Here is a 17,441-nt window from a genome sequence, read left to right on the forward strand (position 1 = left end):
ATCCGGGGCCTGGGGAGGCTTACCCTCCCCCCACCTGTGGAAGTGGGGCGAGTGTCATCAACATCTCCAGCCTGATGGGGGCACTTGGCTAGTCCCAGGCAGTTCTCTATGTGGCCACCTCGGTAGGCCATCAGGGTACCCTGCTGTTTCCTTCCCTCCCTAGGGGCTCAGACCTGAGGCATAAAAACCTGTGATGCGCCCTGACCCCCTGGCCAGTGTGGCACCATCCTGTCCACCAAAAGGTTGCCGGTTCGATTCCCGGTCAGGACAAATGCCTGGGTTTCTGGCTAGATCCCGGGTAGGGGTATGCGGGAGGCAGCCGACTGATGTTTCACTCTCATATTGATGTTTTTCTCTCTCCCTCTCCCTCCCTCTTTCTCTAAAAATCAATTAAAATATCTTCAAAACACACACGAAGAAAAACCTGAGACGTGTTGCTAGGCACTAGGCGTCTCCCAAGAAACAGCCTGGTGCTTGCCCACGAAGCCTGCAGGGAGGGCGGGACCGCCCCACTCGGGTGCCCCTGCTGGACCCCATGGTTGGGAGGAGCCTCCTATTCCCTGGATTGAGCTTTCCTGGGCCCTGTCTTCTGCCCGGGGCACTTATAGTTTTGACCAAGGCCTTGCCCTGGGTGGGAGTCAACTGGTGAGCAGCTCCCGTGGATTGAGAGCCTCGCGGGGGGGTGGGGGGGGGGGGGTGGGGCGGGCGCTGGGAAGATGCAGTGAGCCCGACAAGCAGTGTCTGCAGCAGACCCACCTGCTTCTCTCCTCCCTTCCCCAGTGTCTCCCCAGGAAACATCTGGACCCCACTGTGGGAGGCGCTGGCAGCCCCAACACCTGACCCGGAGGCCACAGCCTGAGAGGGCGCAATGGCCCAGGTGGGCGTGGGCGCCAGGGCCAGGTGGTGCGGTGCGTGGGCGCCAGGTGAGGGCTCCTCATGACCTCCTTTCCACCCTCCTCTCTCCCCAGCCCCTGGCGGCAGAGGCGGGGGCTGAAGGCAGCTTCTGCACCGGATCTGGTGACCCGGGGTGCAGCGCCGGGGTGCCGGTGCCAAGGCCAGGCCGGGCTCCCCCGTGGAGGCCCCTGCCATCCCTTCCTGATCTGCCACATTTGCGCGTGGGTTTCCCTGCCGAGGACTCTCCCTCTCCTAACTCCGTCTCCCACGTTCAGGTTGCTGCGCGCTGCCTCTGGGGTGCCACCCCCAACTCCACCCACGTGCCAATCCACACCCCACAGGCCCCCACAAAAGCAACGGGCAGCCAGAAGGAGGGGGGCATCGTTGCATTTATTTTCCGTCCTTTTTGAGTCCTGCCACACCGTCCCCCCGTCCCCCCGACCCCAGCCCTGGAGCAGCCTGGACCCCAGGGACTGCAACTCCCAGCAGACCTTGCGGCAGGAGCCTCAGGGAGAAGTTGCAGGGCGGTTTCACCGGTGCCCCAGTTAAGAGGTCCGCAGGGGGCAGGAAATTAAGTTCTAATTAGGAGATCATGCGGGAGGGGAGCCAGCGGCCTCCCCTTTGTTCTAGGCCCTCAGGGGAAAGGGGTTTGGACCTCGCTGCCCCGCGGAGCAGGAAGATCTGCGGGGAGAGGAGGCTGGGGGTTGAGGCTCCTGGTTCGGGAGGAGAGAAAACGGGCGGGTAGGAACCTGGGGCTCGCGGCCTCTCGGCGTAGGAGGGCTGACCCCGGGCTGCCCCCGCGGGGCGCGGGGCCCGGGCGGGGGTTGCACCCCAGGTGGGGGTGGGGGTGGAGCTGCAGGGCCGCCGGCGATTGGCTGCTGCAGGGGGGTGTGCGGCGAGCTCCGATTGGCAGGGGCGGGGCCGGGCAGCCTGGCGGGCACCACACCCCTGCAGCCGCAGGCGCGGTGGCGAGGCGGGAGGAACGCCCGGAATTTGCCGGGGTCCCCGGCTGTTAGGGCCGGGGCACAGCATTGGGGGGGGGGGGGGGGGGACCCAGAGCAGAATCACGGAGGCATCGAGGCTCAGGGCCGGAGTTTGGGGTCACGCTAACCTGGATGCAGGAGTTGGGGCGCTCTGACCCGGGAGGTTTGGGCGGCACCGTGATGCAAGAGCCATGGGCTGCCTCCGCCTCTGGGCCCTGAAGTTGGGGAGACTCAGGAAGGGGCGTAACCAGGAAATCCTGCCCTGGGACCCAGGCTTAGGGGCTCATTGATAAGTTGGGGGAGCGGAAACCTCCCGGCCCCACCGGTGAAGGGGCTGCAAGGAGGCACGGTGGACCGCGTGCGTTTTCACCTCCTAAGAAGCTACAAAGAATACACACGTTCTCGCTGGAAAGAAAAACTATATGCAAACAGGGCTTGGGACTGGCCCCCCCGCGCCCCCGTCCCTGCCCGCCGCCCTCTTCGGAGGCCTCTCCCCGGAGCCGGTTCCCTTTTCATCCACGTGACCAGCACCGCGCACGGGTCCAAGTCAGGGATGGAGCCCCGCGGGGGTCCCGGCCTCCCTCCTCTTACCTCGGGCTGCTCCTCGCACTCGCGCTCCGCGGCAGGAGCGATCGAAATGCATTTTTGCCCGCGAGCAGCCCGGCTGCGGCTGCAACCGACCCCGGGGGGGGCGGGGCGGGGGGTTTGGACCGACTCCCCGCGCCCGGGGCGCATGCGCGCTGCGGCGGGCCGGGCTCCCCGCGGGCGCCGGGCGAGGATGGGCGCCTGGTGGGAGGGGGCGTGGGCCGGGCGGGGCCGCGACGTCCTCTGCGGGGCGGGCGCAGTTACCCGCCGCAACGACGATGGCGGCAGCCGCGCTGGGGCAGGTGGGTGCGGGGGGCGCCGCGCTCGGGGCCGGCTGGGCCCGCGGGCGGCGCGCTTCCCGGAGGACCTCTCGCCGGCAGCCCGCCCGCTGGGCGCCGTCCCTCCGGCTCCTGGGGCCGCTGCGAGGCGCCGAGGAGGAGGGTGGGGCCCCATTGGAAAGGAATGCGGAGCTTTAGGGGCGATCGGGGGGCTCCATTGGCGGGCTGGAGACCGGGACCGGGGTCGGGGAAGGAGCGGGGGACAGTCACGGGAGAGGCGCGGGGCTGGGTGGGGATTGAGAAGGGACTAGCGAGCGGGTGAGGGTAGCGGGATAGGGGCTCCCGGCATCTGTAGGGGAGGGGGGTAGGATGAAGGCGCGGAATGCGTCCTCAGGTCTGGTCTTGTTGGAACTAAAGGTTAAGAGAGATGTGGGCACCTGGGCCCCCCCCCCCCCCCGCCCGGAACCCCTTATCTGGGCTCCCCACCTGGCTTGGAAATCGAGGCAGCGGCGCCTTGTCAGAGCGACCGGGCTACTGCAGGCAACACCGAGATAGTCCGCTCTTGCTAAGATGCTAACCTGCGGCGCTTCGCAAAGCCTGTGATTGGGGAGAACAAGGTTGCTCGGTGGGAAAGGAAACAGTAACAAGTCTAGGAAGGAGGGGGGCGGGGGGGAACCATTGCCACCCGCCAGCTACAGCATAACCTTGGAGAAGTGTTTCCTGCTAACGCTGCACCTGACCCGGTCTCTGAGCCCAGCTGGATGGATGGCAGGCAGGGCAGGTGTGTGTCCTCCCTGGGAGTCTCAGTGGCGGGTGGAGACAGGCCTGGGCTAGGGCTGGGGCGCCCTGGTGACCGTGGTGGGACCGACAGGGACAGTCTGGGCCTGGGCTGTGCAGAGTCTTGGGCTGTCAGGCCCGTTCTGGTCCGGGATGGGGGAGTCCTGGGCTCTACGGTGGGGACGCCCTGCTGTGACCTGGGGGCAGGCCTGTGTGTGAAAGACAGAGCTGGGCTAGGACGGAGACCACCCGGGGCTCTGGTGGTGACTCACCTGGGCCATGTGGTGGGGGCAGTCCGGGCCATAATGAGTCACGGCGGAGGCTGCATGATGTTACAGAGCCCTGCCCTGTGCACGCTGCCCCTCCCCTCTGACCGTCCTCATTTCTTTTTTTTAAAATATATTTTATTGATTTTTTACAGAGAAGGGAGAGGGATCAAGAGTTAGAAACATCGATGAGAGAGAAACATCGATCAGCTGCCTCCTGCACACCCCCTCCTGGGGATGTGCCCGAAACCAAGGTACATGCCCTTGGCCGGAATCGAACCTGGGACCCTTCAGTCCGCAGGCCGACGCTCTATCCACTGAGCCACACTGGTTAGGGCCCTTCCTCATTCCTTAATTCAGCCCCATACGTTCACACTTGTTGTCCCAAATGCCCATCTACCACCTGAGAGTCTCCTTTAGGCCCGATCCCTATGGCTTGGGGTGTCAGAGGGTGGGGCGGCACCTTCTCTGAGCAGAGGTGCGACCCCTGCCCCTCGAGAATGTCCTGGGAGGGGGAAGGCAGCTTCTCCCAGTGTGGCAGGGACTCTGGACACTGCGCCCGCACCTCCCTGCCCGGTGGGTGTGTCTTTCTGCCCCGTGTATCGCTCTCTCCTAGATGTCTGTCTCTAAGCGTCATGGAGATGGTGTCTCTCCAGGTGGTGGCATCATCCCGTCCCTCGCACGCAGCCCTTCCTCATCTCTCGGGCCTCCCTTTCACTGTGTGCTCCCTTGCTGAAGTCTGGGCTTCATGGATTTCCTTTTTCCTCGTTCTCTCTGTCGTGGCCTCTCTGTATTCCACTCAGTATTTTTCCTGATTTCTCAGGCCCTACTTTCCCTGAGTCTCTCTCCCTCTTGTCTCTTGTCTCAGTGTCTCTCTCTCTCTCTCTCTCTCTCTCTCTCTCTCCAATCTGTCTTGGCATCTCTTGGTCTTGTTTTCTGTTCTTTCAAGTGTGTGTTTTCTATTTCTCTGTCTGTTTTTCTCACTCTTGCTCTTCCCTCTCTTTTCTTAATTTTTAAATTATTTTATTATTATTTTTTATTTCTCCCTCTCTTTTTAAGAAAAATAGATTTTTATTATTTCAGAGAGGACGGGGGAGGGAGACAGAAACATCAGTGAGAATCATTGATCAGCTGCCTCCTGCACGCCCCCTACTGGGGATCGGGCCGTAACCCCGGGCATGTGCCCTGAGCGGGAATCGAACCCCGACCTCCTGGTGCATAGGTTGCCGCTTAACCTCTGAGCCACATCGGCCGACACTCTTCCTTCTCTTACTCAATTATTCTTTTTCCATTTTGGTTCCCCTCTGTCTCTTTTCCTCCTTCTTTCCTTTCCTTTTTTTTTTTTTTTTTAATATATTTTATTGATTTTTTACAGAGAGGAAGGGAGAGAGATAGGTAGCCAGAAACATTGATGGGAGAGAAACATCGACCAGCTGCCTCCTGCACATCTCCCACGGGGGATGTGCCCGCAACCCAGGTACATGCCCCTGACCGGAATCGAACCCGGGACCTTTCAGTCCGCAGGCCGACGCTCTATCCACTGAGCCAAACCGGTTTTGGCCTTTCCTTTCCTTTTTTATTTAAAAAATATTTTTATTGATTTCAGAGAGGAAGGGAGAGGGAGAGAGAGAGAGAAACATCAATGATGAGAGAGAACCATTGATTGGCTGCCTCCTGCACGCCCCCTACTGAGGATCGCGCCTGCAGCTCAGGCATGTGCCCTTGACCGGAATCGAACCTGGGACCTTTCAGTCCGCAGGCCCATGCTCTGTCCACTGAGCCAAACCCGGCAGGGCTCTTTTTCTCCTTCTCGAGCTTCCCTCTCTTACTCTCTGTTATTCTTTTCCATTTCTGCTCCCTCTGAGGGCTGCCTCTGTCCTGTGTGTTCAGACTCCATACTGTGGGGGACGGAACAGGACACAGACTTATGCAGGCCACACATCGCCACCTAGCGGCCACGTGTGGGAGCAACACCCCGAGCCTGCCAGAAGCCGCTGCCCCGCGCTATCCAGGCTACTCCTCAGACCTCATGGCCCAGACCGTCCGTCATGGAAGCCCCATGGCCCCCTCTGCCCATGACTCACCTGCGGACCAGTCGCGGCTGCCATTCACATCCCTTCTCACTGCTTGGCGTCAGCTCGCCCAGCTCACGGGGCAGGGGCAGGCGAGGCTGTGGTCTCCCCGAACCTCACGACCCAGCTGCCTTCCCACTGGGCTGGACAAAGAGGCACTGTGAGGCCCACGGACACTGGGCAGAGGCCACCCTGCTGGGCACAGCCAGACCTGCGCTCCCTGCTGCCTCGGGCAGGACCACAGGGAAGCGTTCATCTGGACAGTGTCCATGGCTGACTGGGGTGGCCTCCAGATCCGCATGGCTGCCCCTCGGCCCTGGGATCTGAAGGGAATTGGAATCACTGGTGTCCAAAGCATGGGGCTGGGGGCTTCAAATAATCTGAATTCAGTGGGTCTAATACCCTGAACGAATATGGACTGGGACTCCTGGGTCTGAGGGAGGAGGAAGCTGGGGACCTGGACTCCTGGGTCCAAAGGAGGAGGGGGTTGAGGGCCTGGGGCTGGGGACCTGGCCCTGGATCTGAAGGAAGAGGGAGCTGGGGGCCTGGACTCCTGGGTCGGAGGGAGGTGGGGGTGTAGATCCTGGGTTCTGGGGGTGCGTGACCTTAGGTCCCCCACTCTTATCGGGATTTGGGTCCCCCGGCGAGGCCCTCGCTTACCTGTGTACTTTCCCTTGTCGTCTTCTGTCTGCACTGGTCTCAGGGCCCGGGGCCAAAGTTCCCTGGGGTGGGAGGTGCCTGCGTTTGACTTTGCCCAGCACGGAGGAGGGAATGGGAGCTGATTCAGCTCTTTCTAGGGGTGGCCCTCGTAGGGCCAGGGAGGGACTTGGCCTCCTTCAGGAGCCCCTCCTGCTACCCACTGGTCAGGGCAGAGGAAGGCTTGGCCAGGCCACACGGCCAGTTAGAGAGCCCCGGGCCTGGAAAGAACAGGTCGGGGGGGCCTCCCAAGCGAAGGAGGCAGCGAAGGACTGCCCCCCCTCTGTCCTGCCTCACCACCTTTCTTCTCTCCCCATCCACAGGTTTGGGCCCGAAAACTTCTCACTGCCCCTTGGCTTCTGGGTGGCCCCAGAAGATATGCCTCCTCCAGCTTCAAGGTAAAAGGAAGGATCCCAAGGCAGAGGGGCTGGGGCCTGAACTGCTGGGTCTGAGGCAGGAGGGGGCTGAAGGTGGGACTGGGGGAATCTCCAAAAGGTCCAGGGTTCAAAGGTCAAGGTGGGCAGCAATGGGCTAGCAGCCTGATTGCCGGCCACCAGGCTGTGGGAAAGAGTTGAAACTACATGTCCCAGAAGCCTCTGGAGCCACAGGACCCTCTTCTGTTTGGGTCTTAGCCCCAGGGGTTCATGGGAGTTGTAGTTCCCCCCCCCAGTTTGCAGGTTGTGGCCGATTCCAGGATACCCAGGTCCCCTTTCTTTTCTCAGGCTGCGGACCTGCAGCTGGAAATGACACGGAAGCCTCATAAGAAGCCTGACCCCAACGAGACCCTGGTGTTCGGGAAGACCTTCACCGACCACATGCTGATGGTGGAATGGACCGAGGAGAAGGGCTGGAACCATCCCAGAATCCAGCCCTTCCAGAACCTCACGCTGCACCCGGCCTGCTCCGCTCTCCACTACTCGCTGCAGGTGGCATGGCCGCCGGCCTCTGTCCCCGTCGCGCTCTCATCTCTTCCCTCCTGCCGTGTCTGTTGCCGGGTCCACCTCCCTGGGTCTGCTTCTTGTATCCTCCTTCCGTGTCTCCATCATCTGTTCTCTGAGGCTCCCCATGTTCCAGGCCCTGTGCTGGCTGATGCTGAGGTTCCCCAAGATGAGCAGATCCAGTTCCTTCCCTTGAAAACCCCACCATTTGCCAGTTTGGCTCAGTGGATAGAGCATGGGTGGGTTCGATTCCGGTCAAGGGCACGAACCTCAGTTGCAGGCTCGATCCCCGGCCCCAGTCGGGCACATGTGAGAGGCAACCCATCAATGTGTCTCTCTCACACTGATGTTTCTCTCTCTGTGTCTCTCCCCCTCCCTTCCACTCTTGCTAAAAAATCAATGGAATATTATCCTCAAGTGAGGACTAAAAAAAAAAAAAAAAAAGTCCCACGATTTGGTTACGAGCTAGTGCGACCTGAGCCCTGATGGAGGCGGCCAAGGCACTGTGGGAAGCCAGAGGAGGGACCCAGTTCCACCTCTAACTTGAAAGAAAGTGGGGTCATAGAGGGAGACATGGTGCAAAGAAGAGCCCGGCATGTTTGGGGGAATTGTGGGACGGGAGTGCGGTGGCCCAGGCCGAGGAGGCCATGATGGCCACAGAGAGGCTGAGGGGCTGGAGCGGGAGACTGGAGGCCCGGAGGCCAGGCTGGGGCAAAGGCCCAGGTGGGAGAAGATAGGGAGGTGAGGAGGCCCGCGCTGGGGCTGGGGCTGGAGCTGGGCCCTGGACAGGAGGGACCTGAGGGATTGTGGGCTGGACGAGGGGAGAGGGGAGGGCTGAGGAAGGCGCCCAGCGGTTTGGCTGGGGGACCAGGAGGTCCGTGGACAGTGAGCATATGGGGACTCAGGAGGCGGATCGGCTCTGCAGGGCCGGTGAGGAGAGAGCCAGGGCCTTTGGCTTGCGACTTAAAGCTCTGGCTGAGCGTACGGCCTTCCTGCATAGACTTTAGCTGTGAGGGGACTTGAATGGACATATTACAGCTCTAGTAGCTGGTCTGTAGTTTGAGTAATTTCTGTTCCTTTGGAGATGGTTCTGTGGCATGAGGCATGCTTTTAAGAATTTTGAGGGCTGCCCTGGCCGGTTTGGCTCAGTGGATAGAGCGTCGGCCTACAGACTGAAGGGTCCCAGGTTCGATTCCGGCCAAGGGCACATGCCTGGGTTGCGGGCTCGATCCCCAGTAGGGGGCGTGCAGGAGGCAGCCGATCGATGATTCTCATCATTGATGTTTCTATCTCTCTATCCCTCTCCCTCTCTAAAATCAATAAAAATGTATTAAAAATTTAAAAAAGAATACTTTATTAAAAAAAAAGAAATGCTCTTAAAGAAAAAAAAGAATTTTGAGGGCTTCTCCCCCACTCCCCTCCCCTCTGCACGTTTGACTAGAACCAGCCAACTCTGTGCAGAGGAGGCACGCCGTTGGTGGCAGTTAGGAGCTAAGGCTGGACGGGGGGGATTGTGACCACAGGGAGGTGCTTTCTGGAAACCACCATCTATTTACCTCTCTGTCTACCGGCCGGGGACCCAGCACTCACTCCGGCAGCTGAGGGAGTGCCGATGGAAGGGTTTGGAGGCCCTGGCACACAAAACGTGTTTGTTTGTTTGTTTTTAAGATTTTTAATCGATTTTTAGAGAGAGAGGAAGGGAGAGGGGAGAGAGAGAAAAACACTGATGTGAGAATGAAGCATCCATGGGCTGCCTTCTGCACGCCCCCTGCCAGGGATCAAGCCTGAAACCCGGGCACGTGCCCTGACCGGGAATAGAACCAGCGACCTTTCATTGCACGATGCCCAACCCACTGAGCCACACCGGCCAGGACCAAAACATAGGCTTTCTGTGATCCCTCTCGTTTAAAGTATGTGAGGAGCCCAGGGCCTGGGAAAACCTCTTTCCTGTGTCGTCTTCACACTGGGCCTGTGTGGAATAACAAATGGACCACTTGTATTGTTTTATTATTATTGTTGTTGTTATAATAATACACACCCAGAATAATACATATAACATCTGCTTTCTGTCCTTATCCTTCCCCCCTTACTTAAAATTTTTAAATTTTATTTGGAGTGTTTTTATTTATTTATATATATATTTATTTTTTTACTATATCTTCATTGATTTCAGAGAGGAAGGGAGAGGGAAAGAGAGATAAGAAACATCAATGATGAGAGAGAATCATGGATCAGCTGCCTTCTGCACGTCCCCAGTGGGGATGTGCCTGCAACCCAGGTACATGCCCTTGACCGGAATGGAACCCGGGACCATTCAGTCAGCAGGCCGACGCTCTGTCCACTGAGCCAAACCGGCTACGGCTCAACACAAATATTTTTAAAAATAAAAACGTAACTCCCACACGAGCATCAGATCTACCAGGAACATGGAGACGGCTTAAGCAGCTCCACCGCTGCACCTCTGCCTCTGGTCTTTCTTTTTAAAATATATTTTTATTGATTTCAGAGAGGAAGGGAGAGACAGATAGAAACATCCATGATGAGAGAGAATCATTGATCAGCCGCCTCCTGCACGGCCCCGCACTGGGGATGGAGCCCACAATCCAGGCACGTGCCCTTGGCCGGAATCGAACCCGGGACCCTTCAGTCCGCAGGCCGGCGCTCTATCCACTGAGCCACACCGGCCAGGGCTGGTCTCCCTTTTGCTTTCTCCGGCGTCTCTGTGTCTCATCCCTCCGGGTCTCTGTTGCCTCCTGGGTGCGCTCAGCGGCCGCCTCTCCCCCGCCCTGTCTCTGCCGCCCCCCCGTACCCCCCCCCGACCCCCCCACCGTTCGCTGGTGTATTTGTCTCTGAGCCGCACCCCTGTCCCCCCAGCTCTTCGAGGGCATGAAGGCGTTCAAGGGCGGCGACCGGCAGGTGCGCCTCTTCCGGCCGTGGCTCAACATGGACCGCATGCTGCGCTCGGCCCTGCGCCTCTGCCTGCCGGTGAGGCCGGGCCCGGGGCGGGGAGGGCTGGGAGGGCGCGGGGCGGGGGGGCCACGCGGGCCCTGACCGTGGGAATCCCGCGCAGAGTTTCGACAAGGCCGAGCTGCTCGAGTGCATCCGCCGCCTCGTGGACGTGGACAAGGACTGGGTCCCTGAGAGCGCGGGCGCCAGCCTCTACATCCGGCCCGTGCTCCTGGGGAACGAGGTGGGCGCGCGCCCCGTGCTGGGGGTGCGGGGGTGCGGGGGGCTGGGAACCCGGACCCCTGGGGCAGGGGAGGGGCTGCAGGCCTGACTCCCGGGGTCCTGGTGCCCCCTGTGCCCCCCCGCAGCCCTCGCTGGGTGTCTCCAGCGCCAGCCGAGCCCTCCTGTACGTCATCCTCTGCCCCGTGGGCTCCTACTTCCCCGGGGACGCCATGAAGCCGGTGTCCCTCCTGGCCGACCCGGGATTCATCCGCGCCTGGATGGGTGGGGTCGGGGACTGCAAGCTGGGCGGGTAAGTAGTCCCGCCCCTGCCCCCCCAGGCTGCTCCCCACTTCTCTCCACCCCCTCACCCCCCCGCGCCCCGCCCTGCTCCTGGACCTCTGGTCCACTGGGAGTCAGAGTCTCAGGGTGTAGCGCCCATGCTTTGGGGGTGTCCTTGGATGTCCATTGCCCTCCCCGTCCTGGTTCACATGGTTGGGGACAGCTCTGCCCATACATGGAGATGTGACGTCATTGGCACCGGTGGTGAGGGCGGTGTGTGTGTGTGGGGGGGGGGGTCAGTGAGGAAGCCAGGATTGGCCCTTGGGAAGCCCCCAGCAATAAAGTTTACACTTAGTCCATTGGTCTCACCCCCAGTGGCCTCCCCTGAGCACCCAGGCTCACCCCCCTACCCCCCCAAGCTCCCCAGGCCCCTGGGCCGCAGCGCCCATCACCTGTGTGGGGGCTGCCTGTGTCCGACTGTCACCAGGGCCTTGGTTGGGGACGGCAGGGAGGGGATGATGGAGGCGGAGGATGGGGTCCGGGGGTGTTGGGACAGCGAGTGTGGTTGCAGCTGGGGGTTCGCTCGGATCCTTCCAAACACACATCTTCTGAGACCGGCTGGGGCCAGGCCCTGTGCCCGGTGAAGCTGGGGGCGCAGAAGCTGTGGGAGCCCCCGTCCAGGGCCGCGTGTGCCCTGGTGGGGTGAGAGGGGCATTGCCCGTCTTCACAGAGGAGGTGGTGACCCTCAGGGAGTCCGAGGGTGGGAAGGCGATGGTCCCGGGTGCGGACCCTGGTGAACAGCTGCTCATCTGGGCCCACGTGCTCGGGGCAGGGCGGAGGAATTGTCGGGGAGGAAGTAAATCTGGTGCAGAGCAGGCCAGGCCTGGTCACCAGGCTGAGCCGCTGGGATCTTTTTTTCTTCTTTTTAAAAATATGTTTTTAGCCCTAACCGGTTTGGCTCAGTGGACAGAGCGTCGGCCTGCAGACTGAAGGGTCCCGGGTTCGATTCCGGCCAGGGGCATGTACCTTGGTTGTGGGCACATCCCCAGTGGGGGGTGTGCAGGAGGCAGCTGATCGATGTTCCTCTCTCATTGATGTTTCTAACTTTCTATACCTCTCCCTTCCACTCTGTGAAAAATCAATAAAATATATATATATATTAAATATATATTTTATTGATTTTTTTACAGAGTGGAAGGAAGAGGGATAGAGAATTAGAAACATCAAAGAGAGAGAAACCTCGATCAGCTGCCTCCTGCACACCCCCCACTGGGGATGTGCCCACAACCAAGGTACATGCCCCTGGCCGGAATCGAACCCAGGACCCTTCAGTCCGCAGCCCGATGCTCTATCCACTGAGCCAAACCAGTCAGGGCTCAATAAAATATATTAAAAAAATATGTTTTTACCGATTTTAGAGCGAAGAAAGGAGAGGGAGAGAGAGAAACATCAGCATTGATCGGCTGCCTCCTGCCCCCGCCTGCCCCGCACTGGGGACCAAGCCCACAACCCGGGCATGTGACCTTGTCCCCGTGATGGGGAGCCTGGGAGGCCTTCGAGCAGGTGATGGGTGAGGCGGGCTTTGGGTGAGAGACCGTGTTAAGACGAAGTGACGTGGGAAATCGCTGAGGAGCCCGGTTTATTGGGGGACGTGCAGAGGAGGCCTGCAACCCGGCCTGGAGGTTCAGAAACGCCCCGAGAGCAGGTGCCGTCGTGGGGTTTTGAAGGACACTGGGCCGTTGGATGAGGAAGGTGATCCCAGGAAAGGAAACAGGGCCTGGCCGGCGTGGCTCAGCAGTTGAGCATCGACCTATGAGCCAGGAGTTCACGGTTCGATTCCCGGTCAGGGCACAGGCCCGGGCTGTGGGCTGGATCCTGCGTCCGGTGCGTACAGGAGGCAGCCGGTCAATGATTCGCTCTCATCGTTGATGTTTCTCTCTCTCTCTCCCCCTGACTTCCTCTCTGAAATCAATAAAAAAATATTTTTTTTTAAAAAAGAGAAAAAACAAAAAGGAAACGGGATGCACTCGTAGCCTGGAGAAGGGAGGACAGACTACTTAGAGCAGCGGTTCTCAGCCTGTGGGTCGAGACCCCTTTGGCGGTTGAACGACCCTTTCACAGGGGTCGCCTGAGACCCTCCTGCATTTCAGATATTTACATGACGACTCATCGCAGTAGCAACATGACAGTGATGAAGTAGCAACGGAAATAGTTTTATGGTTGGGTCACCACATGACGAGCTGTATTGAAAGGGCCAGAAGGTTGAGAACCACTGACTTAGAGCCTTGGCCCCAAGCAGCCGTCGTGGGGAGCCAGGGGCGGGCTGTGAGCCGGGGACAGCAGGGTGGGTCCCGGTGTGGGAAGACCCGCAGCGGTGGGGCCACGCTGGGTCCCTTGCCCACGGCGATCACGCTGTCCTCCCCCAGGAACTACGGGCCCACAGTGTTTGTGCAGCAGGAGGCGAAAAAGAAGGGCTGCGAGCAGGTCCTCTGGCTGTACGGGCCCGACCACCAGCTCACCGAGGTGGGCACCATGAACATCTTCGTCTACTGGACCCACGAGGACGGGGGTGAGCCCACCCGCCACCCCCGGGAGCCCTGCTGGAGGGGGTGGCACAGTCCTAGCAGAGGGCGGGTCTCGGGGGTTGGGGTGGGTGGCCACGGAGGGGCCTGAGGGCGTGAGGTGACACCCCATCCTTGCCCCTGACCCAGTGCTGGAGCTGGTGACCCCGCCGCTGGAGGGTATCATCCTGCCGGGAGTCGTGAGGCAGAGCCTGCTGGACCTGGCTCACTCCTGGGTGAGGCGGGCGGGGCATTGGGGGGGGGGGCGCACTGGCTTGTCTCTGTCCCCCTCCTCTGGTCCTCGGGTGTCTGTCTCCCCCCCTTGGGCCTCCGTCTTTCCCCCCATCCTTAGGGCGGGAGCGGCAGGCCTTTCTGCTCACGGCACCGCCTCGGGCCTGCAGGGTGAGTTCCGCGTGGTGGAGAGGAAGATCACCATGAAGGAGCTCCTGCGGGCGCTGGAGGAGGGGCGGGTCCGGGAAGTCTTCGGCTCGGGCACCGCTTGCCAGGTGTGCCCTGTGCATCGAGTCCTGTACCAAGGCCAGGTGAGGTGTCTGCCCCCGAGGCGGGAGAGCGGGGGGTGGGGGAGCGCCCTGCGTCCTCACGGCGCTGTCTTTCCAGGACCTCCACATTCCCACCATGGACCACGGGCCCGAGCTGATCCTCCGCTTCCAGAAGGAGCTGAAGGCCATCCAGGTGAGGGGGCCGGTGGCTGGTTCCCCAGAGGTTCCCGCCCAGGGGCCCGCCCTCCCCCAAGTCCCAGGAGGTGAAGGGGCCCTCCCGCTGGCCTGGGGCCCTGCAGCCCGTGGCCTAGGACACCTCCTGGGCTCGGCGACCCTCTCCCTGAGCCTCTGCGGCCCCGGGTGTCCTTCCTGTGGGGGCATCCCCTTCCCACGAGCCTCTGGGACCTCGAGCCGCGAAGTCCACTCCCCCCGGATGCACCCGGAGCCCCGGGCTGTCCCTTTGGCCTGAGGACTCTCGCCCACAAGCCTCTGGGCCCGCGGTGGCCGGGACTGTTGCCTCTCGTCACCCCCCGGGAGCATTTCCGCTCGCTGGGCCGCGGGATCTTCCCTGCGAACCTCTGGGCGCAGCTGGCACGCGGCCCACCCAGAGCCCCCTTTCCCGGGACCTAGAGCTGCAATACCCGGGCCTTCCCCCCGGTCCTCGGGGCCTGACAGTGGCTCCTCTGCAGAACTACCTGTCCCTGAGCCTCTGCGCACCTTTGCAATGATTGCCCCCCCCCCCCCCCCGCACCCCCACTTGCTGGCATTTCCTAGGAGCGTCGGGGGCCGCTCCCCCTCACGCTCTGCCTCTGCTGCCCGCAGTACGGAGCGAAGGCCCACGAGTGGGCGCTCCGGGTGTGACGCTGCAGACGGCCCGTCCGCCCCTCGGACCCGGACCCACCGGCCTGCAGCATCGAGCCCCGCCGGATCCTCACCTCCCTACCAATGACTCAACCTCAAGTGCAATAGAAACCGCAGGCCGGGCCGGGACGCCTGGGTCTCGGGCGCCCCCTCGTGGCCGCGACGCTCCCAAAGCCATACGGGCCGGGCCAGGCGCCTCGCCCGCTCGCTCTCAGGCCTGGGGACTCGGTTCCCCGCCGCTCCGCGCCGAGGGTCCGGGACGCGCCCTGGCCCCGGCGCCGCACCTCTCCGTTCTCAGGCCGATCTCCCTAGTGCTGCCGTTGATTTCTTCTTCTTCTTCTTCTTCTTCTTGCTGGAATTTTGAAATAAAAATGCCAAATACACGACCTCGGCTGTCATCTGCAGTGATGTCACCACTCAGGGGCGCCAGGGTCCTTACCGGGGTTCAGTTTCCATCCGAGCCCCCAAAGCCCCGGTTTCTCTGATGTGGGAAATTCTTCCTTCATCACAAACTGAGCTTAGCTTCTATCCGCCCCCCCCCCCCACCTGCGCCTCCCCCCGCCCCGCCACCCCATGTCCCCATCGTGGGGACAGCCCCGCTGCGCATGCAGTCACGGGGCCACACTTAGGGTGCAGAAGAGAATGTGGGGGTGCACACAGTCACATGTCAGGGAACCCTCTTACATTGCCTAGTTAGAAAGCAACTCATCACTAGGGCAGTATGGCGAACCTATGACACGCGTGTCAGAGGAGACACGCGAACTCATTTTTTTTTTGGTAGATTTTTCTTTTTTAAATGGCATTGAAATATATAAAATAAATATCAAAAATATAAGTCTTTGTTTTACTGTGGTTGCAAAGATCCAAAAAGTTCTATATGTGACACCGCACCAGAGTTAAGTTAGGGTTTTTCCAAATGCTGACACGCCGAGCTCAAAAGGTTCGCCATCACTGCCTATAACTGACCCTGGGGAAGTGCGTTCGAGGCTCTGAGCCTCCGTTTTCTCGTTTTTAAAATAAAGAAAACAGGGCCCACCCACCAAGGCCAAACAGGGTAAAATGATTTACATGTAAAGTGCTTGGGACCAGGCGGGGAGTGTAGAAAGCGCTTAAAATTGCTCTTATTTTTTTATATATACATATTTTTTTATTGATTTTTTTTACAGAGAGGAAGGGAGAGGGATAGAGAGTCAGAAACATCGATGAGAGAGAAACATCGATCAGCCGCCTCCGGCACACCCCCCACTGGGGATGTGTCCGCAACCAAGGTAGATGCCCTTGACCGGAATCGAACCCGGGACCCTTCAGTCCTCAGGCCGACGCTCTATCCACTGAGCCAAATCAGTTAGGGCAAATTGCTCTTAATTTTGACAACTGAGTTTGCCTTGTCATTGTTTAGCTTTCTCCAAAAAGTTGTTCAGTTGTGTGCGAAGATGGATATCTGTAAAGATTGGATGCATTTAATTATTCAATCCTTAGGGGACTTCATGGATTGAGAAAATTGACTTTCTTCAACATATTTCAAGCCAGATTCATGCTTCAGGATGTTCTTCATTTGAAATAATAGCTGTGCACTAAATGGCAAGAACCAACATGTGAATTTCCATTTAATTTAGTAATCAGGATTCTGAAAAATTCACAAAAATATATTTGGGTTCATGTACTGAAGCCACTTTGCAAATTTGATTTTCTGAATCTAAATGTTTTAATTTTGCTAATCAAGTTCAACAATATTGCATTTAGATGTGAACATTTTTATTGGTTTCTAAAAAACAAAAACAACACCAAAAACTTATCCATAATGAGTCCCCAAACAATCAGATTAGTCTAATTGTGAATGCTAAGTGCCAATTCTAAGTTAATGAATGACCAAGAATTTTTTTTTGTATTTTTATTTTTTAAGGCCTAATACATTGACTTTTAATTACAGTTTCTAAATATTTGAAGGGCATTTCCCTTTATTTCCTCCCAGAGTGAACTTTAAGCTATATTTAGGGCGTTTTTTTAAAAAACTTTTTTCTTTCTTTTAAACAGAGCAACAAATTTGGTTGCTTTCCAGATCCCAAGAATATTAATAAAATCAATTCTGTTCTATTCAGGAACACCTAGTATCATATAAAAATAGTGGTGATAAAAAGTATTCACTTACATACTTAAGTTACATACTTAACTTCCTTGTTATAAGAAAAAACAACAATAAGATTAAATTGAACCCTAGCCGGTTTGGCTCAGTGGATGTTGTCCTGTGGACTGAAGGGTCCCAGGTTCGATTCAGGTCAAGGGCACATGGACTGAAGGGTCCCAGGTTTGATTCAGGTCAAGGGCACATGCCTGGGTTGCGGGCTCAGTCCCCAGTAGGGGGCACGCGGGAGGCAGCCAATCAATAATTCCCTCTCATTGATGTTTCTTTCTCCCTTCCTCTCTGAAATAAATAAAAACATATTTAAAAGAAAAGATTAAATTGAGGCCCTGACGGGTTTGGCTCCGTGGATAGAGCATCGGCCGGTAAACTGAAGGGTCCTGGGTTTGATTCTGGTCAAGGGCATGTAACTTGATTTAGAGTTTGATCCCCAGTAGGGGGTG

The 17,441-nt window shown here is 58.7% G+C and overlaps 1 protein-coding gene and 1 long non-coding RNA gene across 3 annotated transcripts; one reads left to right on the top strand and one right to left on the bottom strand.

The window, feature by feature from the left end:
- Positions 1-1,212: 1,212 nt before the first annotated feature.
- On the bottom strand, positions 1,213-6,558 carry LOC139000096 (uncharacterized). The gene is made up of 3 exons (XR_011469525.1): positions 6,516-6,558; positions 5,868-5,998; positions 1,213-3,726 (listed from the first exon to the last, which is right to left on the bottom strand). It is a non-coding gene; the product is annotated as an uncharacterized lncRNA (long non-coding RNA).
- On the top strand, positions 2,659-15,244 carry BCAT2 (branched chain amino acid transaminase 2). Of its 2 annotated transcripts, none has more exons than XM_070402371.1 (11): positions 2,659-2,764; positions 6,875-6,949; positions 7,274-7,477; positions 10,364-10,474; positions 10,560-10,679; positions 10,804-10,967; positions 13,363-13,505; positions 13,648-13,733; positions 13,899-14,039; positions 14,116-14,190; positions 14,820-15,244. In XM_070402371.1, exons 1-11 carry the CDS (start codon positions 2,741-2,743, stop codon positions 14,856-14,858), a joined length of 1,182 nt encoding a protein of 393 aa, XP_070258472.1. In that variant the 5' UTR covers positions 2,659-2,740; the 3' UTR covers positions 14,859-15,244. The 2 variants fall into 2 exon arrangements, with proteins under 2 accessions (XP_070258472.1, XP_070258473.1); XM_070402372.1 differs by lacking the exon at positions 2,659-2,764 and adding an exon at positions 3,266-3,521.
- Positions 15,245-17,441: the final 2,197 nt, after the last annotated feature.

The sequence above is a fragment of the Myotis yumanensis genome, unplaced genomic scaffold (assembly GCF_028538775.1).
Source record: "Myotis yumanensis isolate MYYU_CA2020_CCGP unplaced genomic scaffold, mMyoYum1.0.hap1 SCAF_23, whole genome shotgun sequence".
Taxonomy (NCBI): Eukaryota; Metazoa; Chordata; class Mammalia; order Chiroptera; family Vespertilionidae; genus Myotis; species Myotis yumanensis.

Bases quoted from the DNA above. Each gene is read 5' to 3' on its own strand.
- BCAT2 (XM_070402371.1), top strand. From the start codon at position 2,741: ATGGCGGCAGCCGCGCTGGGGCAG. The intron at 10,475-10,559 runs GTGAGGCCGGGC...AATCCCGCGCAG, and splicing joins CCCTGCGCCTCTGCCTGCCG to AGTTTCGACAAGGCCGAGCT. The intron at 13,506-13,647 runs GTGAGCCCACCC...CCCCTGACCCAG, and splicing joins CTGGACCCACGAGGACGGGG to TGCTGGAGCTGGTGACCCCG.